This window comes from Apium graveolens, unplaced genomic scaffold (assembly GCF_009905375.1).
Source record: "Apium graveolens cultivar Ventura unplaced genomic scaffold, ASM990537v1 ctg8226, whole genome shotgun sequence".
Lineage (NCBI taxonomy): Eukaryota > Viridiplantae > Streptophyta > Magnoliopsida > Apiales > Apiaceae > Apium > Apium graveolens.
In genome coordinates, this window is record NW_027420996.1 from 23,781 (window position 1) to 43,380 (window position 19,600).

At 32.9% G+C, this 19,600-nt stretch overlaps 1 protein-coding gene across 1 annotated transcript; it reads right to left on the reverse strand.

Moving 5' to 3' along the window:
• Positions 1-15,872: 15,872 nt before the first annotated feature.
• LOC141704773 (VQ motif-containing protein 11-like) lies at positions 15,873-16,382 on the reverse strand. Its single transcript, XM_074507951.1, has one exon. The coding sequence runs from the start codon at positions 16,380-16,382 to the stop codon at positions 15,873-15,875; it is 510 nt and encodes a 169-aa protein (XP_074364052.1).
• Positions 16,383-19,600: the final 3,218 nt, after the last annotated feature.

Below are 19,600 nucleotides of genomic sequence, written 5' to 3' on the forward strand. Positions count from 1 at the left end.
TTCTGATCAAACAATAAAATATTAAAAAATTAATTCGGGATTAAACACATATACCCTACTAAGATTATTCTTTCATTTCGAGCAGCCACATTTCTTCACCATACTCTCTCTCTCTGTTTACCCTACCAGTTCATCATATCTTCTTCATCTCTTCGTCATCTCTTCATCATCTCTTCATCTATTTCGATCGATAAGCTTTCTTCATCTATTCATTTCTTCGTCTATTCGTTTATATATTTTACCTTTTGTTATTATTCGTTTTTTATTCGATTTTATATGATTATGTGTGTATATGATCATATGTATGCATTATTGTGTATTGGGTATTATGGATTAGATGTTATTGTGTTTGGGGTGTTAACTTTTGAAATTTTTAAAGAGTATCGGGTGTTAAACCGGGGATTTTAGGCTAGATATTGAGGCTTTTGGGCAATATGCATGCAATATTTATGGGTTGTGTTTATTATGCATGCTTTTACTATGGGTTGTGCTTAAATGTGATTTTAAGTCCATCAAAATTGATTTTTGATGAAACTATGTTTTGACTATGGGTTTTTCAGTCATTTTTTACTAAACTATGTGCTTAAATATGTATTTTGATGTTTTTTATGTTTATTTAAGTTTACGTATTAAGTTTTAGGTATACGTATGATGTTGTAGTGGATTAGTATTGTAATATGCAATGGATTCACATACACATGTGTACTAGTCATATATAGTTGTAAAATAGTGTGTGTTTGGTCGATAGTGTGTGTTTGGTCGGTCGACAAAATGTGCGTAGTGTGTGTCTGTTGCTATGCCAACAGACATATATGTTGAAGCTTAGTCCGTTAGGTTGAAGCTTAGGAAGAGCCTAGTCATATATGTTGGCATTTGGATATTTATAATTAATTTGAAATTGTTCAAAATTTCATTAGGTCAAGTTTAAGTAAATGCAATGATATACTACTACATCTGTTGTCTTGAAGTATGGTTTTATGTAGGATTAGAGTTGGGCTCCGGCCATTTCAACTTTATAAGTTAAGCTTTGTAAACTATAATCAAGAAACTATATATAATTGACACTTCCAGACTGCTAACAATATAGGAAAATCCCACTGATTCATGCAGAGTTTTGTCTAGTCTGATAAGATAATATGCGCAGTTAGTTCTCAGATCAATGAAAATTATGAAATCAAAGCTAATTAGTTAAGAGTAAACACCTGAATCTTTTTGTGTAACTTAATTAATTATGTTTAATATTAATCATGAGCACTCATAAACCTCATATTATGGTTCTTAAACAAAAAGATAATGCATTAAGTTATATGTTTAATGCATATCATCCATGAGAATTAACTAGCTAGGTCACTTAAGCATTTTAATATTATTTTTTACAGGGTTATTGGAAAAGGTTTTCCAGGATAAGATTCCGGTGACATCTGCAAAGAAAAGCAAAAAGTTCCAGTGAATAAGAATGGAAAGATCGCTAAGTCTAAGAAAAATGCGAGTTCACGCAAAGGAAAAGGCAAAGGCAAAGTGACGGCAACATCAAGGAAAAGGTCAAAGCTTTAGCGATATCACAGTCTTATCCCCGGGGGAAGACAAGGGCATAATTGGTTGAGTGGATGGGTCCAAGAAAGCGAGCAAACTCCCGTGGACTCTTTGGTTCCACACCTCCAGTAAAGCCGACTCGTATTGATATTTCAAATGGAGTGTAAGTCTAAATTTATAGACTGTTGCATTTTATTCTTTTACTACTTTACCTAAACTTTAATATATATCCAATTAGTAACGATTATTATTTTTGTAGCATAATGCATGATGAAGCAAAAAAGACAATTCTGGGCATTGTTCACGGGTTCTGGCCAGTGGGAGCTTACACGTGGACTGATATCAATGATAAGTATCCTAAATGGGTTGAGAAAGTTATTACTGAACTCTATGTAAGTATCCATCTTCTTGAATTTGATTTACTTTTAAAATACACATGTACTTTTAATTGATAGTTTAGTTGTTTGCTACTGTGTTTGTGTTTTTGTTTGCTCCAAGATTTGGCAATTAAATCAGAATGAAGAGGTAAAGGCTCCTCTGTTTCAGTAGTAGTATTACTAAAATAAGATTGATGGTGTTAGGGTTTGATTGGGGGAGAATATATATATATATATAATTAAGATTAAGATGACATGATGGTTGATTTTGAAAATGGTAAAAATATTATCATGGTGTCAGTAAAAGGCAGAGGAGGTTAAGTTATTTTTTGATTGTGTGATGGTTGTGAAAGATATACTTGGGATAATTTTTGGAGTAATGTCAGATTTGTAGTCTACAACCAACTCTGTAGATTTACCACTCATCATGTCTCTCTGCTAGATTTTATATTTTCATCCGTTACCTTTTTGTTTTCCAATTTTAGATAGGAAGCATCTAATATAAGAGTATTATTTTAGGACAAAATTGGTTTCTCAACTTTTTGATTTTTATTTTATTATTAGATTATAGGTAATTGCTAATTTAAATGTTTTTAAGAGGAAAAGGTTATGTTAAAAGGTGGCATTACATACTTATTTAAACATTTTATTTTGTTTACTATGATCATTTGCATGTAATTTCTGCACTATTGAACAACTTATGTTTATATAAATTGCAGAAATATTTCAGACATGAGAAGGGTCAAAGTCGTAAGTAGGCTTATAGGACTATAACTGGGCATTCTCAGGCATTGATTAAGCGAACAGTGCATGAAGAAAACGATGCGAGTTTATGCAAATTCCGAGAAGTTAAAAAAGCCGCTGCTGGAAGTTAAACCTTCCTACTTCAGTGATCTGGTATGGGAAGGGATGTTTCATTTCTTGGAGTCGGATGAACACAAGCTATGATAATCTAGTAAAATAGAACTTGGATTTAGAATCTTGTTTATTAATATTAATTATCTTTATGCATCTATATGTTAGATCTTTAACTGAGGAAAGAATGGCGTTATGCCAACTCGCCTTGAAAGTATGGGATATAAAACACACACTCACAAGGAAACGGATGCTGATGGCATGCCAATTTACACAACTGAGGCTGCAAAGGAAATTGCGGTATGAAATTAAAATTGGATAATTTGTTTTATATAACTTATTAGAAGTAAATGACAATATATCTGAGTTTTTAACGAGTTTGATTATGCATTTATATGTTGAAATACAAGTTAGGTTTTCTATGCATATTAGAATTCATAATGCTGGGATTTTGCATAAACTCACTGTTCTCACTGTGTAGCCAAATCTTGTGAACTCCAGAACTTTATTAGACTTTGCCCTATACAGTTTATATAAGCAATTAACGTCCCACGTATTTACTGGTATTTCTTTTTTGGATTTTTTTTAATTAGCCGAATAGATGATTCTACCATATATCTCAAGATGATTTTGATAGTGAAATTTAGGCTTGTTTCATAATGCTGGATTTTGCAAATATGTCTTAATGTTTATTAGCCAAATCTTGTGAACTCCAGAACTTTATTTGATTTGCTCTATACAGTTCATAATGCTGAATTTTGTAAATGTGTCTTTATGTGTCTTAATGCAAATTTAGGCTTGTTTCATAGTGAAATTTATCAACATCTTATTTTTATCTGAGTTTGTTTTATAGTGAATTCACTCAGTTTGTTTTCAAATAAAGTGCTGCATCTCGTGAAAGAGCTTGTGGAAGATATGTTCAAGAGGTATCAGGAGAAGGAAAAAGAGGTAATTTTCTTTTGCAATTTTCTTACCAATCTGCCATTTATTCAGCGTCGATGATTTATCGCGAATCGGTTGTGTATTGCAGGTTCTTTATAGTTCTGATGAGGAGACTGATGTAACAAACATCTCTGACGATGAAAGCGATGTTGAGGCTGCTGATGGGGAAGGTCAGAATGCTAATGGGGAAGAAGGCGCATCTGAAGGCGAAGATGAAGAAGGAAATTCTGAAGGCTCCGATCGTGAGGATGACTAAATCTGCTCCCCTGAAACTCTTTATTTTATGAAGTTTGTCATTAAATTGTTAGGACTTAAATGCTTTTGGTTAAATGCTTTGGTTAGACTTAGATTGTTTTCAGTATTACGCTCTTGTAAGCATTATTAGGATAATGGTGAATTTCTGAAGTAGGGATATAGTTGCCGGAAACTTAGCTTTTATTTTTAATTATGGATGGTTGGTCAATCCTTAGTGTCCGGTAACTATGTCCGGAAATGATACAATTGTTCAAATTATGAATTGATCATGTACTGAATTCTATTTTGTGCTTGTTGATTATGTATTTGTATGTTGGTTACTTGTGTTTTAGTTTGTGTTTGGCTTTAGTTTATGGCAATGACCAGAAATAAATAATTTTTTTGGCAAATAAATAATAAAATCCTACCAAATATAACCTACCAGAATACCCATTACAAACCCAGAATGGTAGGTTTTGGTTCTTATATAAACTAAGATATATAGTAGGAAAGGTTGGTAGAAAATGTTGATCAATCAAGGCCTACCAACGTTGGTAGGAAAAAATGACACAAACCTACCAATTCTGGTAGGAAAAGGGCTTGACTTGTCAAAGGACGTGCCACGTGGCATGCACGTATCTGGGCCACACAATCCAAATCATCAACTAGGGTCCATATTTGAATGACGTGGCAGGTGATGTGGCGTTTTATGGCAAGTGGGGTCAATTGAAATACAAACATCAATTCCTACCACAAAGCAATTCCGACTGGCGCAACTCCCACCAAGCCTTTGGTAGGAATTGCCTCCTTTTCCTACCAGAAATAGACCATTTCCTACCAAAATGCTGGTAGGAAATAGCCGTTTTTTCTCGTAGGTGTAATTATTTTTTTTTGTGGATAAAAATATAAATCTCAAACTTTTATTCACAAAAAGAATTTGAAAAATAATTAACAAAGACATACGGTTAATGCAACTTAAATTACGGGTAAAAGTCTTGACACATAAATTGGGATGGGACGGAGGAGTAACATTATTTGCATTTCAATCTTTTGCAGACTTCAAAACTTGCCATCACTCCGATAAATTATAACTTTTATTTAGTATTCTTATAAAATTTCGTGTTGTGTTGAAAATATAAACACACATTAATGTGCCATTTTTATTTTACAAAATTGTTGGTCTATGATTCCATGCAAGTAGTTCAAGTTGTGTTTTGAATAAATTTCAGTACCATATTCGCCTTATCTCCGATTAAAGATTTATAATACGGTTTTGTTGTGTGCCATAAACACAGACTTTTATAATTTTAGATTGGCCAATACTCCCTCTGTTTTCATTTATATGTCGTTTGACTCTTTCTTGCACACAATCCTGAGTATTTTTGACTACATAGATAAAATAATTTTTTTAAAATTTTATTTTTCTAAATTAAAGTTTTAGTTATATATTTTTATTCACAGAAAGAAAAAATTAAAAAATATTATTCTAACTATGCGGTCAAAACACTTAAAGTTAGTGTGTGCAAAAATCAAAGATCACATAATAAAAAACAGAGGAGTACTTAAATAATGGTGACCCCTGCATTAACAACAAATACACCAATCAAGCCACTCCAAACTTTATTAAGTTTTATTGTTTAGTATGTGCTCATGGGCACATACTAGACAAACCCTTTATAATATACTAGTTGATAACTGTGAGAAACATGGGCCGAGATCTGAAAATTAATATTAAATGATTATATAATTAATTTTAAATTATAATTAAAATAAATAATAAATAAGGTATCACTTAAAAAGAGGTTTCACGTAATAAAGGCTATTATTGTGAATCAATAATATGCCACGTATTCTTATTTTTAATCCATAATATCTCGAATAATATTGGAATTTGAACATAACAAAGCATAGTAAACTTGGTCCAGTTTAAGAATCTGGAGATGTTGGGAACAAGGGAAGCAACTGTGGTTGAGGCTTGTTATCAGGAATTTTTGAAACATGCTTTTATCACATCACTATTGATACATAATTCTTTACCTTTGATGGTTAGAGTTGATGGTCTTGTCAGTAGAGTTGTAGGTAGCAGTGGTCCACATCTCTTCAACAACTTCACAGAAGATGTGGGTGATTCCAGCATGACATAATTGAGCTTGCAATTCTTCACAAAGTCCATCATCTTGTGATAATCATCCGATTGCTGAATACCCTAGTTAACTACTACAGTGAAATTGTTCTTCTCATAATGTACCCAGTTTGAGACATAATCTTTAAACAGGTGCCATTGTTTAGAGAATAAAATCTTGAAGAGAAGGAGAGTAAGTGCTTGAGAGAGAATGAAATTAGAGCAGTTGAATTTGAGAATGATAAAAGAAATAATTGTAATGAAATAAGCTTTTATACTATCTCAAAAATAACTGATAAAAATAATAAAGTGAAATAAATTAAAAAATAGAAATTGCCTAAAATAGTCGTTTAAAAATAAACTGCTAAAATTCCACCCATTATCTGTCGTGTAATGCTTACAAACTGTAAGTATACTCGATAGATAATGTACAGGGAATTAAACGGCTGAGATTAAGACAATTCGACGGATGAGGGATAAACTGTTATCCGTCAAGATATAAAATATTCCAGAAAAGTAATTGTTTTTTATTAGCAAATTGTGTTGTCGACGGATGACCAAACTCGATGGATAAGGGTCATCCGTCGAGATGTAAATTTTGACTTAGCCAAAATTTCATCCAGGACTGAAAAATCAATTAAATTTCTGGCTGCATATCAACTTACAAAAATAACTCAGATAGATTTAAGAGTAATTAAGCATACCTAACTCACTTACCAACCTTGAAAAGGTGGATTCATCCAGTGGCATTGGTAAAGATATATATCTGCAAGTTGCTTCTCACTTGGAACAAAATGAAGCTCCACAGTACCATTCATTACATGTTCCCTTATGAAATGGTACTTGATATCTATGTGCTTTGTCCTTGAATGTTGCACTAGATTTTCAGTGATGACAATTGCACTTGTATTATCACAGAAAATTAGAATCCTCTCAACTTGCAAACCATAGTCCAACAATTGATTTATCATCCATAAAATCTGTGCACAGCAACTGCCTAGCAGCAATATATTCAGCTTCGACTGTAGAAGTAGAAACTGAATTTTGCTTTTTCCTTGAACCATGACACAAGCTTGTTTCCTAGAAATTGACAGGTTCCTGTTGTACTCTTTCTATCAATTCTACAACCTGCATAATCTGCATCTGAATAACCAGTTAGATCAAAACCAGAATCTCTAGGGTACCAAATGTCAAGGTTTGGTGTTCCCTTGAGATATTTGAAAATTCTCTTAATAGCTATTAAGTGAGATTCTCTAGGATCAGCCTGAAATCTAGCACATAAACAAGTAGCAAACGTTATATCTGGCCTACTAGCTGTTAAGTACAGAAGTGAGCCAACATTGCCTCTATAACTTGAAATATCCACAGACTTTTCAGTAGTGTTTAATTCAAGCTTAGTTGCTGTGGCCATGGGAGTTTTTGCAGATGTACAGTCCATTAGATCAAACTCTTTTAAAGATCAAAAATATATCCAGTTTGACTAATGAATATTCCATCACTAACTTGCTTAACTTGTAAACCAAGAAAGTAAGTTAGTTCTCCCATCATACTCATTTCATACTTACTTTGCATCAATTTGGCAAACTTTTTGCAAAGTTTCTCATCTATAGAGCCAAAAATAATATCATCTACATAAATTTGAACAAGTATACTAGAGCCATTAACATTCCTGAAAAATAAAGTTTTATCTACAGTACCTCTTGTGAAGTGATTTTCCAAAAGGAACTTTGATAAAGTGTCATACCAGGCTCTAGGTGCTTCTTCAGTCCATAAAGTGCTTTCAAAGATAATAGATATGTTCTGGAAAATTTGGATCTTCAAAACCAGGAGGTTGACTGACATATACTTCTTCCTCCAAATCTCCATTCAGAAAGGCACTTTTGACATCCATTTGATAGACCTGAAATTGGCATGGGCTGCATAGGCTAAGAAGATTCTGATGGCTTCAAGTCTTACAACAGGAGCAAATATTTCATCAAAATCTATTCCTTCTTGTTGACAATAGCCTTTAGCAACCAATCTTGCTTTGTTACTGACAACTATGCCATTTTCATCCATCTTATTTCTGAATACCCACTTGGTGTCTATTGGATTCTTTCCTTTAGGCTTGGGTACTAGCTTCATCACATTATTCCTTTCAAATTGGTTTAGCTCCTCCTGCATAGCTAATATCCAATCAGGATCCAACAAAGCTTCTTCTACCTTCTTTGGTTCTTCCTTGGAAAAAAAGCTGCTGTATAGACATTCTTCCTGAGTTGCTCTTCTTGTTTTGAACTCTAGCAGAAATATCACCAATGATGAGCTCAAAGGGGTGATCTTTTGTCCATTTCCTTTGTTGAGGTAGATTAGCTCTAGATGAAGAGACCTCATTGTTATCTTGATGTGTGATTGAGTTTTTGACTATTTGAAACTCCCCCTGAGTTTGTGGATCTTTGATTTGAGAAAGGAGAACTTTCTATAGGTGATATGTCTTGACTACTTGCTCCTTTTGATAACGCGACGGATGTTGAATTTTGAGTACCGACGGATGAAGTAGGTTGTCTCCCGACGGATAACGCAGATTGCCTTCCGACGGATGAAGCATTGTGCAACTCGACAGATGTTGAGTTTTGTGCTTCATTGGTGGTAGATTTATCTGCATTATCCTTAGATACATTCTCTTGATCACTTTCCTCATCACTGTCATCACTAACCATCTCCACATTGTCAAATTTGAGGCTCTCATGGTAATCTCCATCTTTTAGTCCTTCAATCTTTTTATCATCAAACACAACATTATTGATTCCATAACAATGTTGGTTCTTAGATTGTAGACTCTATATGATTTACCAACAACATATCCAACAAAAATTCCTTCATCTGCTTTAGCATCAAGCTTCCCATTTTGATCAATTTGATTTCTCAGAATATAGCATTTGCAGCCAAAGACATGAGAAAAGTTTAGAGTTGGCTTCTTGTTCTTGAACAATTGATAGGGAGTCATGCATCTTGCTTGATTAAACCAGAGAAATATTCTGAGTGTAGCATGCAGTATTTACAGCTTCAGCCCAGAAATATGTAGGCAGTTTAGATTCTTCAAGCATTGTCCTTGCAGCTTCAATAAGTGATCTGTTCTTCCTTTCCACTACTCCATTATGTTGTGGAGTCCTTGCTGCTGAAACTCATGCAGAATCCCATTTTCCTCACAAAATGCTCTCATGACTGAATTCTTGAACTCAGTTCCATTGTCACTCCTGATTCTTCTAACCTTGAAATCAGGATGATTATTGACTTGCCTTATGTGATTGATGATGATTTCACTAGCTTCATCTTTAGACTTAGGAAATATGTCCAAGAGAACTTTGAGAAATCATCTACAATTACTAGCCAAAATCTTTTACTTGAGATGGAAAATACATTGACTGATCCAAACAAATCCATGTGAAGCAGTTGCAAAGGCTCTTCAATTGTTGAATCAAGTTTCTTCCTGAATGATGCTTTAATCTGCTTCCCTTTTTGGCAGGCATCACACAGTCCATCCTTTGAAAACTCCACTAGAGGAATGCCCCTTACTAGTTCTTTCTTTACCAGCTCATTCATGGTCTTGAAGTTTAAATGGGATAGCTTCTTGTGCCATAGCCAACTTTCATCTTGACTTGCTTTACTGAGAAGACAAGTTACAGATTCTGCATTAGATGAGTTGAAATCAGCTAGGTACACATTTCCTTTTCTCACACCAGTGAGAACCACTTTGTTGCTTCTTTTATTAGTCACAACACAGGCTTCTGAGTTGAAGGTTACTGAATTGCCTTTGTCACAAAGCTGGCTGATACTCAACAGATTGTGTTTGAGACCATCCACTAAGGCAACCTCCTCAATGATGACATTGTCCTTTGAAATCAAGCCATATCCCACAATATAACCCTTGCTGTCATCTCCAAAAGTAATACTTGGGCTAGCTCTCTCCTTTGAACTCTGTGAGCAGGGTAAAATCACCAGTCATATGTCTTGAACAACCACTATCCAAGTACCAAAGATTCTTTCTGTTTCCCTGCACACATCAAAATCAAATCAAGTTGATTTGGTACCCAAGTTTCCTTGGGTCCTGCCTTGTTATCTTTCTTTTTCTGTTTCTTAGGCCTTATTTCATTTGACTTAGTCATTTGAGTTGGGCCTTTGAAACCATTCATTGCAATAGAATTATCATGCATACTATGACTAACAGGAATGGCATGCTGTGGGTAAACATGTTATTCCATTAAGGTATGCTAAATGGCATTTATGGCATACTGTATGCAGCATAATAAGGATTAGGTACAAATGGCATATTAACAAACTGTGCATTCATGTTCTGTGTAGACATAGCATTAACAGGCATGGGAGGCATGGCATTCATGTTAGGAAATTGAGGCTGCACATACATGGAAGTAGGCATGGCAGATTTGCAATTACAGACAGATGATTTACACTACCACACTTGACATAGATTTTTCTGGGAGTATATTATCAGGTGTGTAGTTATTGTGTTTGTTAATCCCTACTTACCATTCCTATTGTTTTTCTTTTAGGTCTCTGTTTTTACTCAATCTTTTTCAAGTCTGTCACTTAACTGTTTGACAGTTATGTGACCAACATTAGCCTTTTTCCCTTTCTTAACTTGACTTGACTCTCCTGAAACAAAATTCTTGGAAACAGACCCATACTTCTCATTCAGTTAAACTAGTTTGGCTTTGCTAATGGGCCTGCTCACAGCCGACGGATGAGGATTTTCATCATTCGACGGATAACACTTTTTGTTATTCGACGGATAGTCCTCATCATCGTCGACTCTACATCTGTTAGCAGACCATCTACCAAATTAGGTTCTAGTTTCTCTTTGTTCTTTTTCCAGGCTTCATCACAGATTGACTCGATTCCTTGAACTTTGGTGATTTGAGCATGGACATCCCTGGATGTTTTCCATGCTTTAATCACTTCTTGTTCACGCTCGAGCTGCTTCTTTAAAATTTCTTCCTTTTTCAAGGACTCAGTTAATTCCTCCTTAGCAATCTTACACTCAATTCTTAATTTCTCAAAACCAATAAACTGAGACTCAAGCACATTATTCGTCTCACTTAAAAACAAATTATTTTCTTTGATTTTAGCATTTTCTTTAGTAAGAGACTTAAGTGTAACACGCAAATGATATAACTCTGTAGACATGTCATTAATGGCATCATTACACTCAGCTTTAGATAAATGTGCAAGGTTGTAGTAATTACCCGATTGCTTGAGGAACTTGTCTCTGTTTCATCAGACTTGGCCATTAGGGCTAGATTGACATAACTGACATCTTCATCTTCATCCAGTCATTTTCTTGTGTAATAAAAGCCCTTTCCTTTTTTCTTGAGTAGATCAAAATATTTTTTCTATAATCCACAGACTCAAACTTTTTCTTACTGGAATCTGACTTCCTACACTCACTGGTAAAATGCCTGCCAAGCCACATTTGAAACATTTGAATTTTGACTTATCCACCATGTTTTCATTTAGCTTGGCTTGCTCCAAAGTTCTTCTTGAACTTGAGTTTGGCAAATCTCCTGGAACGAATGCTAGGTACTCATCAATGTCCTCCATGTCATCTTGGCTTAATGAATCTTCACTTTCTACTGCAAGCCCCTTGCCCTTGTTCTCACAGACCTTTGAAGTTGATTCAACAACTTCCATCTTCACTTCCTTCTCCTTTTCCAACTCAGCAACTAGTGCAATGGATCCTCCTTTCTTCTTTCCTCTCTCCATCCTTTCATCCTGCTGTATTTCAAGCTCATAGGTTTTAGGATGCCATACAGTCTCTCCAAAGTAACTCCTTATAATCTGGTGAGTTTCTTAACTGAGACTGTCATTGGTTTCCATTCCTTTGGAAGAGATCTAAGTAATTTCAGATTAGAGTCTTTAGTCTGATAGACCCTTCCATGCAATTTGAGAGCATTTAGTAGTTTTTGAAACCTACTAAAAATGTCAGTGAGTGACTCACTTTCCTCATTGTGAAAATGCTCATATTGCTGAATCAAGAGCTGCATCTTATTTTCTCTAACTTGCTCAGTACCATCACATATTATCTATATAGTATCCCAAACTTCCTTGGCAGTTTTGCAGTTGATAATGTTGTCAAACATGTCTGCATCAACTCCATTAAACATAATATTCATGGCCTTTTATCCTTCCTGACTTGTTCAATGTCAGGATCAGACCATTCATGCCTTGGCTTGGGGACTGATGGCTCGTTTCCTGTTGCAGCTCTCATTGGAACATGAGGGCCTCTTTCTATGCAGTCCACATAGGCCTCATCTTGAGAACGCATATGAAGATGCATCTTTACCTTCCAATGATGGTAATTATCTTTATCTAGAAAGGAATCTTGGACTCCAACATCCTTTTTGTTTCATCTTGCTGAATTGTTTTGATCTTTAAACTCCTATAAGTTAAGAGTTTACTCTGATACCAAATTGTTAGTCCTTTAACAATATAGCAAGAATTACAGAAGGGGGGTTGAATGGAATTCTTGAACCTTTTTCTTAAAATAAAAATGTTCGAACTCGAATATAAATATAAGTGTGTTGATTAGCCACAATGCGGAATAACAACTTAAGTAAATCAAACACAAGTAATTAAAAACAAGAGTCTTTAAAACTTTCTTGTGGACTTAAACAATTCTACCAGGGATATATATTATATCGAGAGAACTCTGTGTGCAAGAATGCTCACAGCTGCTTACAAATATGAACTACCGAGAATACAGAGAAATGCTAATAATTCTACTTACAAATATTTCTCACTTTTGTATCTCAGATCTTAGTTTTCATTTGCTACTTCTTGGTTTATATATTACCAAGATTAAAAAGTCAAAAGACAGGATCATTGTAAAAACTATCAGGTCTAATGCTTTATTACTTGTTTCTCTATTACCCAGTTAATAGGCTTCCTCATTCCATTTGCATACACTTCGACGCATGTGACCAGTTGTCACTGTCAACTGATATTTGAATTCTATATTCGGTGAGTACATGATCATCCGCGACTTTATGATCATCCAATTGATGGCTTTATTGATCATCCGTCGACTGCTATATTAAACATCCGTTGATAGCTATTTGATCATCCGTCAATGGCTTTGTTAATCATCTGTCGGTAGCTATTTTGGCACTTGACTTCAATCATTTATGCAGAATTACAAGATATCATCTATGTACAATTAATCAACCTATTCTGCATATCTAGTTAAAGTCAACATGACTTATATGCTACTACAGAATCTATACAAAGGTGTATGTAGAAATGTGCTACAGACTCATTATTACATAAGCTACTCACTCGGTGGATAATAAGGTCATCATCCGTCGGGACTATAATGATTTTATCCGTCGGGACTATAATCCTTATCCGTCGATTGCTACATTATTTCACTAAGTAAAATCTACTTACGTATTTTGTTTGTGTAATCATCAAGTACACGACATATGCACAACAGTTTAAAGTTACGTCGAGCTCGCCGGAAACCAGCGAACTTTTCGGCCCAATTCCGGCCAACTCAGGGATTGTTATGACGATTTGATGGCATGGGTTATATTCCTGGTATTGTGTAGATCATATCTGGAGTAGATGGTGGGGGTGAGGATGCCGGGAACGTGTTCTCCGGCCATCCCCATAATTTTCCGGCGACTGAACTGCAAATTACGTTTAGTCCCTGTACTTTGAAGATGGTGAAGTTTAGTCCCTGAAGTTTCTGGAAATTGCAGAAACAGGATTTCTGTTTTAAAAATGTTTAAAAAATCAAATTTTCTATTTATTTTAATTATAAAAATTCGTTTTTAATTTCTGAAAATCCCAAAAATTATTATTTTAATTTCAAAAATTATTTTTAATTCAAAAATAAATCTGAATTAATTAGTTAAGTAATTTTAGTTTAATAATTACATTGATTAATTGGTCAATTAATTCGAAAATTAATTGATTAATTGATTTAATTAATTATTAATTAATTTAATTAATTATTTAATTAGATTTAATTATTTAAAAATGATTTAAAAATTCTGAAAAATAGTTTTGAGTTTTAAAATATTATTTTAAATTGTTTTCAAGGCTCGATAATTATTATAAAATTATTTTGAAGCTAGATTTGGCCAACCGAACCCTGTTTATTGCTTCGAAATTAATCCAACGACCCGTTTTAATACCGAATAATATTTTTAAAAATCATATTAAATACCCGAAACCTTGTTTATGACCCGAGACTTCTTTATAAATGATATATCATTGATTGTTGACGTGTTACGTGTTATATGTGACTTGTTGTTTAGCTGTGTGTCTATATGTTCGATGTTTACTTGTTTATAGCGTAACTTCAGTCCGTTAATCGGGATTTGGGTAAGACGAAGGGTAGATATAAGTGTATACGAATAAATCGTACGAGTTCAGTATTGATAGATGCTTATAATATGTGAGCAGAAGAGGCAAGGCTTGGGAAAGAGAAGCATATAGTCGAGGAGTAAGACAGTTGTGATTGGAAATTAGTGCAGTATAGAAAGCTAGTGCCAGGCAAGTGTTCTGAACTTTCTCGAGATATATTGTAGTTGATTAATAGTCTTGTCTCATATTGCAAGTGCTTTGAAGCACTAAACCTAAACCTTGATTCCAGTTGTTGATCTTTGAGTCGTAAACCTTATTCTTTCTGAACTATTGCTTGTTGTATACCCGAAGATGAATCACAGATTACGATACTACTCCATAAATACATACAAACTAAATGCTAAACACTGACTCAAATTGCTTACATACTCAAACCATTATACCTTATGCTTTGAAAGACTAAATCCTTACAACCTTGAAACTTTGATTCCTTTGTTATCCAATTTTTTCATTACCTAACAGCCATTCTTTGAAATTGACATATTGATCATTTGTGAAGATTGCAACTATTTCATTATTGAATATCCAATGTTGCTTATGATTTTGTTTATTGCTTTAACTTTTTTAGTATTCTTATAATTTCGTGTTGTGTTGAAAATATAAACACACATTAATGTGCCATTTTCATTTTACAAAATTGTTGGTCTATGATTGCATGCAAGTAGTTCAAGTTGTGTTTATAATAAATTTCAGTACCATATTCGTCTTATCTCCGATTAAAGATTTATAATAAGGTTTTGTTAGTGTGTCATGAACACAAACTTTTATAATTTTAACTTATTTTGATTGGCCAATACTCTTCTGTTTTCTTTTATAAGTCGTTTGACTTTCTTGCACACAATCCTAAGTATTTTGACTGCATAGATAAAATAATATTTTTAAAATTATCTTTTTCTAAATAAAAGTTTTAGTTATATATTTTTATTCACAAATAGAAAAAATTAAAAAATATTATTCTAACTATGCGGTCAAAGCAGTGCAAAAGTCAAACATTATATAATAAAAAAGAGATAATTACTTCTTAATAATGGTGTTCCCCTACATTTACAACAAATATACCAATCAAAACACTCCAAACTTCATAAGTTTTATTGTTTAGCATGTGCTCATGGGCACACACTAGACAAACCCTTTATAATATAAAGGGTTGATAACCCCTGAGAAGCACGGACCGAGATCAAAATATTAATATTAAATGATTATAAAATTAATTTTAAATTATAATTAAAATAAATAATAAATAAAAGTACACTTAAAAAGAGGTGTCACTTAATAAAGGCTATTATTGTGAATCAATAATATGCCAAATATTCTTATTTTTAATCCATAATATCTCGAATAATATTGAATTTGAACATAACAAAGCATAGTAAACTTGGTCCAGTTTAAGAATCTGGAGATGTTGGGAACAAGGGAAGCAACTGTGGTTGAGGCTTGCTAGCAGTAGCAGGTGGACTAGGATACAAATAAAAACCTTTATTGGCCATAGCTATCTCCTCTGGTATAGAAGGCGGCACTGATGTTCCTGGACTTGGACTCCCTCGTGCCAAAACCGTGTCCAATGTTGACACAGGCGAGACATTTATCACTCTCTTTCGTGGTGCAAACGCAGACTCAGTTAACCCATTTTGGTTCAATTGTAGTTGGAGGTTTCTAGCGTGTTCTTGGAGTTTGAACGATGGTCTTACTGCACCAACGTTAACAGGGTTGTGCCTTGCATTGAAATGTGGAGAAGTAGTGATGGGGAGCTTCTCGACTGCTGGTCTGGCTCCTGTTAATTTCTGGACCACATCACGAAAGTTTGATGGGTCAACATGAACACGAATGGCATTTTCTAGTTGCAGTGATTTGTTATTGTTTGGTTTGGGAGAGGAAGAGGAACTAGAAGAAGCCATGATAGAGATTGAAAGAGAAAGAGAGTGTTGAAAATGATACACTTAGTTGATAAAACTACTTTGAATGCAATGAGACTCTAAAAGTTTATTTCAACTCCTGAAGAGAGACCATCTTAAAAAATGAATTAGTTGCATACTCGAGCCAATATAAGCCATAATGAATTAAGTAAGACTTTAAGACTTTTGTGTGGTGATGACGATCTACAGTAATCGTTAAGGAACTGAATTTGGAAATATAAGGCAGTGCAGCTGGAAAGCTTGTACTCAAAGGTCATTATTTGCATGTATTGCTTAACTTTTTTTCTTATCTGTAGGCATCTCCTTAACTTTCAATTTTGTACCGCTTAGATATGTACTGTTTTCATTCGTAACGTATAAGTATTTATTTTAGAGATAAAGATTTATTATAAAATTAGAGAATTTGATGGCTTTGGGAAGAAGTTAGGTAGTGAGGTGATTTATGTTAACTAGTTACATGGTATTGAAATTTGAGTTAAATTATTTTTTAGATAATTGCAAAATACTAAGAAAATTGATTTATTAATATACTAATTTTTTGTTTTAATTGATTTAATCAATATAATGTTATAATATATTGTTACATGATTATAAATTTTCATAGGTGAGATCTATATATATATGTTATTATTATAAACTTAAACTAATGGATAGAGGAGATGTAGGTGTTTGTGTAAAATAATATAGTTAATTTCAGTTGTTTTTAAATATTTGAACGTGCTAAATTTTAGTTTTGAATGACATTATTAGATTATAAACAATTAAAATTTGATTTTCCAATTTAGAAAATTTTGGATAACAAAATTTTGATCAAATTTATGTTACATATAATACATTATTTACATAATTTCGGATTTTCAAAATATAATATAAGAAACTATCTATAATATAATAATAGTAATAAAAAGTGACCCAAATGTCCCGAAATTCTTTTGCCTTTTAGTTTGCATCTATAAATGAAATTGACATGCATTAACAGACAGTCTGCATGCCAAGACTTTCCGCATTTTTCAGTTAATAATTTACTACCATATAATCCGTGTCATGCACGGCCTAATTATAACTTATATTATTTATATAATAATTTTTGTAAAAATAAAAAATATAAAAGATATTTAAATAAAATATAATAATTATGTATTACTGATTTTAATGAAGTACATAGTTATTAAATTTTGGATATTTAAAATATTAAGTTTTAGAATATTGTTCATACTGAATATAAAGATTCCCGTATATTTATTTTTAAAATTTAATAATACCATTACATATCAATACTATATTATTAAAATCAAAAGATATCAAAAATGTGACATGACTATTCATATTTTAATACTTACACCATAAATTCTTTATTTTATAACTAAAATTTTAGTGTAGAAATCCTAAATTCAATTTTTCTTTTTACTTCGAAAACATCCATTTTTTAGTTATTGTTGTTTGTTAAACATAAGGAATCCTATTTCAACATAATGAATCCTATTTCATAATGAAAGTTTTGTGGTTTTTCAATTTCATGTATTTTTAATTTAATTTTTAAATATAGTATTATATTTTTCTGATGTGTATTAATTATTAAGAATTAATTGATTATGAGATTATTTGGTATGCGACTCAAGATTATTATAATTTGAATTAATTTTAGAAGAGTTAAAGATGCATTTTTTTCTTATTTTTAATATTAATAATGTTTTTGAAAGTGGTGTTAACAATTTTTAGGAAGCTATAAAGAAATAACCAATCATAACTATTACACTTAAAATAACATTTTTAATGAAAAATGATAAGTCGTTAGACGGTTTTTTGGACCAAGTTTTGCTTATAATAGTATAATATAAATATATAGATTGATATTATTGTTTTTAAAATATTATTTTTGATTTCATTTGATCCGTTAGGTTAACATATTCCTAAAATTATGTTAATATCTTCCAAAATAAAGTTTAAATAAAATAATTTTATTAAAAAAATAAATAAACTATCTAATATAACTACAAATTCTATGCGGGGAATAAAGAGAATAAAGTATCTAATAAATAATATTCAATTTGAACATAACAAAGCATAGTAAACTTGGTCCAGTTTAAGAATCCGGAGATGTTGGGAACAAGGGAAGCAACTGGGGTTGAGGCTTGCTAGCAGTAGCCGGTGGACTAGGATACAAATAAAAGCCTTTATTTGCCATAGCTATCTCCTCCACTGGCAGACTCGGGTAACCCATTTTGGTTCAACTGTAGTTGGAGGTTTCTAGCCCGTTCTTGGAGTTTGAACGGTGGTCTTACTGGACCAACGTTAACAGGGTTGTGCCTTGCATTGAAATGTGGAGAAGTAGTGATGGGGAGCTTCTCGACTGCTGGTCTGGCTCCTGTTAATTTCTGGACCACATCACGAAAGTTTGATGGGTCAACATGAACACGAATGGCGTTTTCTAGTTGCTGTGATTTGTTATTGTTTGGTTTGGGAGAGTAACAGGAACTAGAAGAAGCCATGATAGAGATTGAAAGAGAGAGTGTTAAAAATGATACAGTTAGTTGAATGCAATCAGACTCTAAAAGTTTATTTGATCGCTTGAAGAGATGCCAATATAAGCCATAGTGAAGTAAGACTTTTGTGTGGTGATGAGAATCTACAGTAATAAGGAACTGAATTTGGAAATATAAAGCAGTGCAGCTGGAAAGGTCGGACTGTCATTTCTAACATTTTTTCTTATTTCTAGGTATCTGTTTAACTCTCAATTTTGTACTTACTGATTTTTGTACCAAATTATTTGTATGTATTTGCTTTATACGATGGTTTTCATCTGTAACGTATAATGTATTTATTTTAGAGATAAAGATTATTATAAAATTTGAGAATTTGATGGCTTATGGAACAGGGTAGGTAGTGAGAGAGAGGTGATTGATGTTAACTATTAGAAATATGGTATAGTTAGTTAATTTTTTTAATTTTTTTTGCATGTATAGAATTTCTTTTATAAGACTTGGTATGAATTGAATTTTGACTTAAATTATTATATAAGATAATTGGAAAATACTAGGAAAATTGATTTTTTATGTACTATTTTTGTTTTAATTACAATATACTATTATACCATTATTTTTTCATAGATAGCACAAGAGAACTATATATAATGTTATTATTATAAACTTAAATTGATGGATAGAGGAGATGGAGGTGACTGTGGTTGTGTAAAAATATAG

Bases quoted from the DNA above. Each gene is read 5' to 3' on its own strand.
- LOC141704773 (XM_074507951.1), bottom strand. From the start codon at position 16,382: ATGGCTTCTTCTAGTTCCTCTTCCTCTCCCAAACCAAACAATAACAAA.